Source organism: Ammospiza nelsoni, chromosome Z (genome assembly GCF_027579445.1).
Source record: "Ammospiza nelsoni isolate bAmmNel1 chromosome Z, bAmmNel1.pri, whole genome shotgun sequence".
In the NCBI taxonomy this organism is placed as follows: Eukaryota; Metazoa; Chordata; class Aves; order Passeriformes; family Passerellidae; genus Ammospiza; species Ammospiza nelsoni.
Genome location: NC_080669.1, coordinates 57,360,107 through 57,372,142, shown reverse-complemented (window position 1 = coordinate 57,372,142; position 12,036 = coordinate 57,360,107). Strand labels below are relative to the sequence as shown.

The 12,036-nt window shown below is 34.8% G+C and overlaps 1 protein-coding gene across 4 annotated transcripts in view; it reads right to left on the bottom strand.

The window, feature by feature from the left end:
• Positions 1-254: 254 nt before the first annotated feature.
• The window catches only part of FGF10 (fibroblast growth factor 10), a 60,380-nt gene continuing 48,598 nt past the window's right edge, over positions 255-12,036 (bottom strand). For all 4 annotated transcript variants that reach the window (XM_059492559.1, XM_059492560.1, XM_059492562.1 and 1 more), the window contains exons 3-4: positions 7,096-7,199; positions 255-3,388 (exon numbers count right to left, since the gene is read on the bottom strand). In XM_059492559.1, the coding sequence (XP_059348542.1) occupies positions 3,191-3,388; positions 7,096-7,199 (302 nt within the window). In that variant the 3' untranslated portion in view covers positions 255-3,190. The remainder of the gene's footprint in view (positions 3,389-7,095; positions 7,200-12,036) is intronic.

Genomic DNA, 12,036 nt, shown 5'->3' with positions numbered 1-12,036 from the left:
TATATTTAGTACATGTTCTTCTTCCTAAACCCCTTCTTTCTTTCATCAATCAAGCTTCCTCTAAATTCATTGTTTTTTTCCACTGTATAAAACTAGGTGGACTCTAATACAGGAAGAACCTGGAACATTTGGATGTTATTAGTGTGGAGATAGAGGCCTCACACATATTAAAATATTAAAAATACTTAGAAATGTTAAAATTATTTTTGTTTGGGGAGTACACAGCATGAAAGCAGAGCCCGTAATACAACAGATCTTTTTCTTCTTTATTTTTATTGTGCAGTACAATTTTAGGTTAATAAAACAAACAAAGACAATACTTTTATTCTCTAATCCCCACATTTTATTATTTTTATTTAAATATAACATATTATACATTGTTGCTCAGTGATTTTGGTATCCCTTTTATTTTCTAAACCCCTTCCCCTGTTTTCCTTTTACTCAGGAGACTGTTATGCTCAGGGTGACAGAAAACAGAGCTTATGGTTGAGGACCTGGGATACTCTAATATCTGCAGTTTGCTCCCACTATAGTGGGTGTTACAGTATACCAAACACACAGGAATCATTGATTCCTTCAAGGGTTTTTTATTTTGGTTAATTTTCAGAAACCACTCTTCATGTCACAAATGGCTCCTGGCTCACTTTGGAAAAGTGATATTTCCTGATCTTGTCATTTGAGCAGCATGGTCTTTTGAGTACTATGATAATATTTATGCATAATCCTCCCCTGACCAAGTCATATAGGTAAGTCTGTAAGAAGAGAATTTCATTTGTACCCTAAATGTTCTTTAAGTCGTCATTCAATACTGCATTCATCCAACTCATACTGAAGGTTCAGTATGGGTGGTCCATTATGTCTTGTCAGTTTTAATTACTGATTACAAATTTAAACAGAGACTCGCTTTTATCATGGTAGGTAAATTTTGCTGTGAGTTTCAATTACATTTAAAATCTAAAATTCTTATTTCTCTTTCTAGAAAAATGTCATTTGTGAAGAAGAAAACTGGAGATAAACTACCATGAAATGCAACATCAGCTATCAACTAAAAATATGTTGTCTCTCAATGAATTCCTTGTTTTAAAACAGCTGACTTTATTTAAGGACAGGAAATATAATCTGACCATTTTGCATTTTATGGGAAAGCTTTTTTTTTTGTTTTTTTTTTAAAAACAGCTAATATTTAAATAACAGATTAAAATTGAAGTGCTGGTTAAACATTGACTTAAATAAGTTATAGAAGATTCCAACAACACCAGCCTTTATAGAGGTTAAACATTCTCAAAAAGACACATTAAGCAAGGCTCTCCTTTGTACCAAAATACAGTCTCCAAACAATAAAAATAAAACCAACTTTTTCACAACGAGAAATATTGAAGATAAACTGCAGCATCAATATAATCTTATAGTTATCAGTAAAGTATTTAAAACAAAATAATATTATACTACTTTTGTTTCTTACTAAAGACACTGCAAAGGCTTATTTATTTATTTAGTGGAATACAATGTGAAGACAGTGGTACAAATTGTTTGATGTACTGTTTTCTATTTATCTGCTCTAACAAAATGAATCTCAATATGGTTACACTGGTGAGCTTTCCAGAGCTCTCTAAAATTACTGAGTAAAGCAAAATATAAAACAAACCTTATGTACCTTTAATTGAACAGACTTCATATTATGCTTAACTTTATTATACTGCGGTTGCTCAAGTTAAGCCATGGGATGAGTAACACTTCATAAAATTGTGCTGGATATTATGTATTTTGAGCCTTCAGTTACTGTGATGGTTGTGAAAGGCATGCTAAAGCTGGAAACCAGCACAGCTTTTCAGTTGGCTCTCATATATAATATACACATGAGTAATAATCTCTGAAAAACGCATGAGCATGATTTGGATCGCACGAGGGTGATTTTGGTCTTGCAGCCCTTAGCTAGATATCACTCCCACTATATGCCTGTGGTTCTTCAAGCTGGTACCAAAGGCAAATGGGTTGAATAAGTATCAATTGAGTAAGGTATGCAGGACTCCGTTGCCTTCTTGCTTGCCTTTCAGTGGCCAAGTGTTACACTTAGGAATTACACACTACTGTTTTACTTCAATGCTCGCAGTCTCGGTGATTTTAACAGGGCTGACCACATCAGGGTTCCAGCCCAATGTGTGCTGCAGAATATCACACTGATAGCAGTGTGTTAGATCCTAGCTCCAAACTGAAATTAAAGTCAGGTGAATATACACACAGATGCATTGACACCCAAGTACAGATGTGGCTCCTTTTCTCAACTTCAAAATAGCAGAAAGACCCTTTGAACAAAGTATTTCTTGAAGGTTTTTCTTGAGTGCTGATAAGTACAAAAATTTCTGCAATATAAAGACACTCAATACCATAAATCCAAGCACTGCTTGTTTGGTCTTATGCTTAAGTGCAAGACAGTTTATGAAAAAATGGAGTATACACTCTAAATTTTCCCTTTAAAGCCTTGTCTAATTCTCTGAGTAATTCTGAGGTTCTGACATTTTAATCTATCAACCTCTCTGTGAAGTACTAAGAAAAAGGGAAAATAAGAAAGAAGCAAATGAGGAAACATTTCAAATAAAAAAGATATTTAACATCCTATTAAATAAATAACTTAGAGAGAAATAAAGAGAAATGAATTTAGGACATACAAGCAAACCATACTATTCATTTTGTTAGAACAGTTATACACTACTTTGCTTATCCTATCCATTTGTCCACAAGGCTTCTCCAGAAATGTCATTATTTGTGCATATGACCCAAGTGCTTCCAGTAAATGCTTGTGTGTCTAACTGTTCATTGAATCATTAGGCTTGAATGAGCAATTAAGGACTTTGATAAGAGTTAGTATTCCATAAATAGCATTCCCCATGAAGATCACGCAACAGATTGTCCTATGTCCATCAAGGTCTGTTGCAGTGATTAAAAAAAAAAAAAGTTCACACTGGCAATAAATTCCATCCCCTTTGATCCAGCTTCATTTTGATTATAAGATATGACAATGAACTAAATCATGTGCCAGCAATAAGTACAAAACCTTCAAAGGCTTCCCCTGCTCTCATTTCAAACATGCAGATGTCTGTGCTACTTCTCCGCATCTACCTTTTAAGAGAATTACCAAATATTCTTGACACAACAGCCTTTGGTTCAACTGCGTCAAAAAAAGTTTGTTCATCTACGACATGACTACCATAGGAAGAAAGTGAGCTGAAGTGTTTTTCCTTCTTGTTTTCTGTCCTCTCTTCGTGGTTCCCCTCCCATTCAGGGCCACAAACATTTGCCTTCCATTGTGCTTCCAATTTAAGGACGCGTATGTGTTATATCCATTTTCTTCTATTCTTTCCTTCAATTTGCAATCGCTATTAAACTCCTTCTGTTAAAAGAAGAAAAAACCCACAGATTCAGAACAAACATAATATTTCAGCATACTGAAAGAAAATACTTTTTAAAAATGTTTCAAAAGATTGTAGTCTTTTGTATGTGACACTCTTTTAGGATTCCACAGTGTATTTAAATAAAAGTTTCATGGCATATAAAGCATCATCAGTTAGACTGCAAAAAGTGAAATTAAAAAAGGATATAATTAATAATTCAATGCATAAATACAGCAGTTAAATTATTTCATTAATTAAGAACTGAAAATCAGCGTCTCTGTGTTGGAATATGGCAAGAATATTAAATCAAGTTCTCATTCATAAACTCAAAAGCATAAAGAAGCAATCTTGGAATCATAAATCACATTTCATTTCTAACAAATATAACTCTTAAATATCTTGAATGAAATTATTGATACCATACATTAAACAAATATTGATGGTATAGGACTATTTCTTATTTAAAGTAAGAATCTTTGAACCACTCTGGTGATGAAAAAGGGCTTTTTTTTGGATAGTAAATCACTGTTATGCAGCTATCACAATTGGTGTGAGGCCTATAACTTGGCTGACCTGACAAAAAGCTTAGCCTAAAAAGGAATCATGTATGATCCCTTATCTTATTGACTAAACAGGTTGGAAGTAATTTTATGTATGGGACCAGGGATTAAGATTTTCTATTTTTAAAGGAGAACCAGTTGTCAGGCTGTTAAAATGAATCAAAAATACAAGCCTGTGGAAGAACGTAGGGGAGCCTACTTATTTTTTATACTGTTAAATGTAATTTTACGTAGATGCACTGTTCTACATAGAAGTTAAGAATAGTTCTTTTCATAAACAAGTATATATAAAGCCATCCAATTTTAACAAACTACTTATATTACATTTAGAAGGCTTTTAAAACTGGGGTGTTTGAAACATAATTAAATTAGAATGAAAAATCAGCATTTTGTTGTTCCTGCATTTCAGAAAATAATATGTCATTGCACAGGTCAGGGAGAAGCAGGTCAGAATCTCAGAGTATGATGTACTAACTACATGTACTATTTTTAATGTGATCGTGAACAAGACAAGAAATAAGTCTGAATAATAAATCAAGTTTCAGGTCAATTAAATCAAGTTAAATATATTTCCCATACCTATTGATTTAAATTAGAATTTTTATGCTAGTTAATGATAAGGGCTTTGATCCAGTGAGAATTTTGTGTGAACATTTTGTTTCCATTGGTTGCTTCTACAACTATTGAAGACTTGCTTGATGGAATTGCATACATTCAAATTAAATTTGGCTCCCAAAGTGTTCTTTAATTTCAGGATTAGTAGTTATTTGAACAATGATCAGCGAGGAAGACACTATCAAGGCAAGACTCTTTACAAGACCACTATTGGCACTGCCTTCACCGCAAAGCCACCATATAGATAATTTACCAGTTGTTTTCTGCAATATGTCACCTCTGGCATCAAGGTATTAAAAAGGGAGGTGCTCATCAATCACAGTCCTAAACCACAGTAACTTCTCCTATCTGCCAATTTGTTAAAGAAACTTAAAGAAGCTAAATTTGTTAAAGAAATCTAAGAGTGAGTCTTTCCCCCCTCATTTTAACCAAAATCAGTCAAATGGAAAAGTATTTGATTAATATAGAAAGAGCTTTGCTTGTTTTCTTAGATGCAGAATTGTACTCAAATTCAACTTGTACTTCTATTCTTAGATAACAGAAAATATGATGTTTTGATGTGCTTCTGAAGTCTTACTGGCAGGGATCTGAGTGCTACACAGGACTGCTTTACTCATTTAAAACAAATTTCAGCATAAGTCTGCACCAATGTCTATTGTGCACGTGCTCAAGGGTGTTTTTAGAATTTTTATTGGTTCTGGTTTTGGTATTCGTATCCATCTGCAAGCTGCCACACTGCAGTAATATGAGGCTAACTTCAAGTCCTGGGATTACTGGAAAAATAGTAACAGAAGCATTCTTGAAATTGCTAAAGTATTATGGAATAGGTTTTGATAAATCATTATATTGTGATTTTATGATGTGAATATTGAAAAATTATCTCAGCTGGAATTAAAAAAAAAGGCTTCCCACATTCGTATCTTCCTGTCAACACTATTTCTAATACACTATGAATTACTGAATCTTATGGCAGCAATTTCCATCTATGGTACATGAAAGCTGCTTCGATGTCTTTTGTACATATATAGTGTTGGGACAGGCTCTAAACAGACTCTCACCAACCAGGCAAGGCCGACTGGGGTTAGAGAGTCTGTCTTGGGCTTTGGGATGGACCATCACAAATGGCTGAGGTGCACCACTGATTGGTGTGGACTGAACATGGTGATTTATGCTAAAACCCTCACCTACATCAGAAGCATACCCATGATCAATGACTGTATTGAGTAACTCAGTACACAGTTTCCTCTCTCGATAAGCACTGATCATCCTGTATTTCTGACAAGTATAAATCTAGAAATTAAATCTACATTTACAGGAATATAAGAAAAATGTCTTGTTCTTGTCTCTCCTTATTGTGATTCTTTGAAACTGTCACAGAGTTTAGAAAACCAGCAGTACGTTATTGAACCAGGAGTGACTAGCCACAGTGTAGGTGAGAGAGGACACTGTATATAGTTTGTATGAACTAAACACACTCTTCTTAAGAAAGAGAACCAAATGACTAGAGATCCTTTGAGTCACACTTGAGATTACCATTACTTCATTGTTTTCAGCAGAAATAAGTGGCCTAGCTACATTGCTCAACCATAAACTCAGTCCCTATATGTGACATCCTTTCTATAAAGCATATGGATGATCTGAACATTAAGCAACTTGCAGAATGGCTCATAACCTTTCCAGGAACTGGAACAACATTGCAAAACTGCAAACCAAACCAGATGTAATACCAGAACAACCTGGTGTTTCTGTAATCATGGGGATGTGTGAGGATATATTTGAGTTTAATTGTTAGATTTATAGATCATACCACTTTATATAAAAAAAATTGGATAGTTTCTGAGTTTCCTTGAGTTGGTTTGTTTTTGTTTGGTTGATTACTTTTGGGATTTGGTGTTTGGATATTTTTTCCCCTGAAAGTATCTGTAATCCCAAAATTACACAAATACAAATTAAGTGTATATGGACAACTTTCAAGTGTTACCTGAATTCTACTCCGATAAATCTCAGCTGCTGATATTTCAGTTCATGTCTCGCTGTACTGTCCATAATCTTACTCATTAGTCAATGTAGTCAATTTAAAGCCTGCTACTCTAGGAATCTTCTTCAAAGTTTTAATTTAATGATTTGGGGTGTTCACTCCATCAGCTCAATGATTTCAGGCACCTTTATTCCTCTCTCCCCACCCTCAAATTTCTGCTAAGTGTGATTGCACTGTAGAAAAAACCAGGGAAAACAAGTCTTAAATATTACATTTTGTGAGACCCTGTCTACTGAACACTCCTTAATAAGCAATATGACTGAGGCAGTAAGCATGATAAATCCCAGCAGCTATGTTGGTATGACATGAGCTTAGCAAACAACAGGAAGGTTGTGGAGAGGGGTGATCCTGGTTTATCAGAGGATGAAATTTTGATAAACAGCTCATTTCAGCTCTATTTAGTAGCAATACACAGACAAGAAGTGTTTCAATAGGCAAGACAGGGAACTGGGCTGACTCCTGAAATCCATCTGGAATGTGAAAAGGTACTTACAGAGCCGTAGACTTTTCCTTTTTTGTTCATGGCTAAATAGTAGTTGCTCTTAATAGACTTAACTGCCACAACTCCAATTTCTACAGATGTTATCTCCAATATGCCTAAAAAATATAAATTGAGCTATTTAATCACTTTGTTACAGGATTTTCTTTCTGTAGAAAAGACAATAAACCTGAAAAATACAAGACTTGTAATATTTAGGACCAACTGACCAAAAAACTCAGCAGAAGTATTTTTTAAGTCACTGCAAGAATATACACAAATGTTTTTTCAATTAACATGTTTCCTAACCCCACATTTTACAACCCATAGATACTGAAACAACTTCATTCTTCCTAGCAAAGATTTTACTATAATTTATCAGAAGAGACATTGAATCACAGCATCAAATTAAATATATAGCATATGTCAATAGAATATTGGATTTTCCCCAATCTTTAAAACCCTGGGTAAACAATTTTTTCCTTGTAGAACATTTAGATAAACTAAATCTCTTGGTTGCACTGAGCTGATAAATTCACTTTTGGCAAGTGTGTTGACAATGTGGGAAATAGTAAAACCAACACTAATGGCCATACTATCTTTGTCTTCCAGATAGCAGAAACATTTTGCTGTTTGTAATAAATATTATTCTTCCCCCACACCCTGGCTTTAAAACAGTCTCTTTCTGGGACATTGGATGCTTCAAGGGACCTGTAATGGGAGATACATCTTTTCATCTCTGTTTTCTGCCCAGGAACATACTGATTTGGGAGTAGGAGACTGCATGCCTGGCTCCAAAATTTCTCCTGCTCTCCTGACATCTATGTAGCAATAGTTAGATCAATATCCTGGCTAACTCAGTGTGGCACACTTAGGGTGTACCAATAGGGAAATTACAGGAGGGCCAAAACTGTCCTCCTTGATTAGGTTGTGGTAGCTTACATTTACCAGGGCCATGCCATTGATAGAGGCAGGTCAGTGAGTCCATGTTTGCAGGGCTCTAATCCGTATTATTCTTAAAATGTTGTTCATTTTCACAGCAAAGAAAAGCCAAAGTTGCTTTCTTGATCTTCTGAGAGAGCATTGTTACAGAGGACTGAGCAGCTCTCCCACAGGACATCTGCTAAAGTAATTGTGCTCAAAATCAGAGTAAAATGGACTACCTTCTGGATAGCAAACTAATAGAGGGCAAGAATCTGATGCAAACACTGCTACAACACCATGAGTGATGCCTTTTTCTTTTTTATTTTCCATGCCAAAACTGATGAGAAGAATTCAGTTAATTCTTTCTAAAGAATTGTATTCTGAACTGTGTCTGGGTCCATATCTATCACCAGTACCATGACAAAAAACCAAACCAAACCAAAACACAAAGAAGCAAGAAAAATACTGGCATAACATGTACCATTATAAATTTTCATGTTGAAAGGGATTAAACTGATTTGGATTTGGCTATACTATCATTGTAACAATAACATATTAGGCTATTTCATTAACTATTTCACCAAGAGCTGAAGGAGAGCAGTGCCTAAATAAGAAACTTGTACAGAATTAACCCATTTTAAGTGTCTTGCACTTGAATGATGGACATCACTGCTTTCCAGTAAAATACTTAAATAAAAATAACACAAGTACAATTAATGAAAATATAGTCTACTTTTTCTGGTACAGTTTGTTTGCAGTTTCATACTCCATTATGTTCCTGGTGGAGCAACTGTAAGGAGGTCCATGAGGAGATATGTTACTACATTTATTATATTCAAAACAACTAGCTTGCTTTTAGCTGGTTAAGCTATTTAGTTGTAGCCAAACATAGAATAATTGTTCCAAATTATTGTCAGGTTGATAATATCATCACTAGTGGTCCTGGATTTATTCTCACTGAGTGTGTTCTGTGTACCTGAAAGCTTAAAAAGGTATATTTTTTGTTGACAATTTTGCATTTTCTATCCTCTACAGTATTTCATTTGGGAGAAGTAGATATTTAATGGATGTTTTTCTTTCAGATCAATTTAATCTTGATCTGTTAACCCTTGGGCAATACAGACTTAACTTGATACTTTGATACTTTGCTACTCTCTGTAGTCCCCCAAGAGTTACCTGCTAGTTACAAGCACTGTTACCAGCTAGATTTTGTCTAGATTGCAAATTATTCACTGTATGTACAGATCTTCCCAAGAGAAGAATCTCTAATTTGATAGAAATCTTTTGAAGGGAGTAGGAATCTTTTATTGGTTTCAGTGATATAGACAAATCTGCTGTAGACAAATCACCTAGTCATCTGACATGAATCTGCAAGAAAGCCTAAGAACTTTCTAGAACTTTGAAATAATTTAATTAGAATAAAAAGAAGTAAAATGCATTTGATGTAAGGGTGAAAATATGCATTTGATTATTCTTGAAGTGCTATTAAATTCAGCAGGAATATATTTTAAAAGGAAATTGCGATATACAGTATGAAGCTTAAAACTACAGTGTTTCCCCCTTTCCCCATCCCTTTCTTTTTTATTTTTTTTTTATTTTCTTATTCTATTCCCAACAATGTTACCTTTCATTGGAACTCTTTTTTCTCTTCTCTAAGACTGAAACAAAAAAGGCATTTCAATATGCTTCCCTGCATGCTTCTTGTATCTGATATTATACCATTGCTTGGGCTTAGGTATTTCCATGCCTTAAGACTTAGGTCCAAGAAGACCTCTAAGGTAAATAATTTCCATGATGTAATGTGACTTGCAATTATTCTTGATAATAAGCAGCACAAAAAATTAATGTTATTGGGGTAAAAGTCTTAGGAGTTACTTATTCTGATTTCATGCTTCTTAGGAACTTGGAAATGAAAATGAATTAACTAAAAAGAAATCAAAATGTTCTGGCCTCTATTATTGCTTTAAACCAGATAGCACACTGTTATTTCACAGCTATAACTTTGTAAAACCCAACAATTACAACTAATCCCCATTGACCACATTCACTGTAAAAGCATAGCTTTCAATACCCAAATAATTTCCAATTATAATTAGAAAGATTTCAAATATCAAGATGAGATGTGCCCTGTAGCTGTGCATGCACTCTCTTTACAGGTCCCAAAGGTTTTAAACATATTCCCAATGGAACCCAAATGTATTTACCTTAAATAAACTGTATTTTTATCCTTTATAAAAGTGATCATTATACATATTACAAGGCAACAGAAACCTGTTTGTCTTCTTGCTTTGCACAGAGGGTCTGTAAAAACTACAAGTGAAAATTGCCCTTCCTTGGTTATATGTTAATTAAAAATGTCCTATATTTTATAAAAATGCTGATAAATATGAAGCAAAAAATGCATAATATCCTAGAAATGGAATGAAATTATGTCAATCAATTCTTAGGAAGGGTATTTGACAGAATATCAGATCTGTTGTCAAGGCAGAAGCGCAGTGGGTGTAGACATGTCTGCCACGAGAAACACTTGATTCTGGGGCCAAATTCAACTTCTTTGCAGTGTGAGACAGTGGTAATTTTCCTGTAGTTGTATCATTTGTGTAAGGAGTTCTTATAAACACATTTAGAACATCTCCATCACTAGTTGCAGTCCTATCTATGCAGAAGAACGGAACCACCATTCATCTTCCTACACCTTTCAAAGATTATCCCATATGTGCAGCAATCCACAAACAATCTCTCCTCCCCACTTTGAGTTTTCTTCTGTCTGCAAAAGTATTGTAGATGAAGAGTGAGGTCAGCTGGATAGGATGGGATGATGACTGAGAGCTTGTGAAACCTTTTGCTTTCCCAAATGGTGACAAGAAGCTGTTGGGCCCATGAAGGAGGCTGCAGCTCTTGGCAGGTAGCTGGAGAAGACAAGGCTCGGTGTGACTGCAGGTGACACTAAACTGACTTTTCAGAACTTTGGCTTTTGTGTCCCAACTGGGAGTTTCTCTGAAGAGGTGCCTTTGTCTGCCACTGGCTTAAGTCAAAACAAGTTGGTGTTCAGGCACAATGTTGAACTACATGGTAGTCCAAAAAGCTGTTCTTAGTAGGTGGTTTGAAAAAAAGGGGTTTGAAGCAAATAGATTTGTTGGATGTAGTCATGGAAGGGTCAAGTACTAAGGTATATGAGGACACTGCCTCTGTTTCCACTCTGTTTCACCAAGTACACCTGCAAGCTGAAAATATCCCCAAATGACAAATTATACTGATATTCTTATATTTACCTGTATTTTGTGATAACAGAAAAAGAAATATGATGGGTTAATAAATAAAAAAATACATAGAACACTGAAGATGGCAAGCAAGCCTTGCCTTTGAAAACTTTTTCAATTAACAAAAGTAGTTCCACTGAAAGGCAACCTTACAGACTTTGTGCTTGAATTTGTAAAGGAGCTTGAGATACAAGGCACACAACCCACAGTGCCAAAGTTATGGGCAGAAACCTCAAATAATAACCAACCTGAATAATAACCAAACCTAAGCTTTGACTTAAAAATTAAGTTTATTTGAAGTTAAACCAGTTCTGTTTTTAAGATTTGATTCTGGATTTTAATAATATTTGATACTTTTTTTTGAGACTGCCATCATTCCTACTCTAAATCAGAAGTTAATGTACTGACAGACCACAAAACAATCTGCTAATATGTCATCTTTAGATCAACTATAACCAAAATACTAATGTTCCATGAACTTTTCTATCCAATGCCCACATCTAATACTTTTGGATAAGCCTGAGATATGTATATAAACTTATGGAAGATTATGGTAACAAAACCTCTGAGCCTTCCTGCATCACCATAGTATCAGCATAAGATGTGACATGTCCACAGTGCACAAAAATCACATTGAAGACTAATTATTAGAGCCCATTATCAGATTCACACAGTCTGTACCAACTTCCTTTTCATCTTTTACTGCTTTTATGGGTTTAATTTCAGAGCAGAGCACGGATGAGTCAATCAATATTTCTCTGTAACCAAGCAG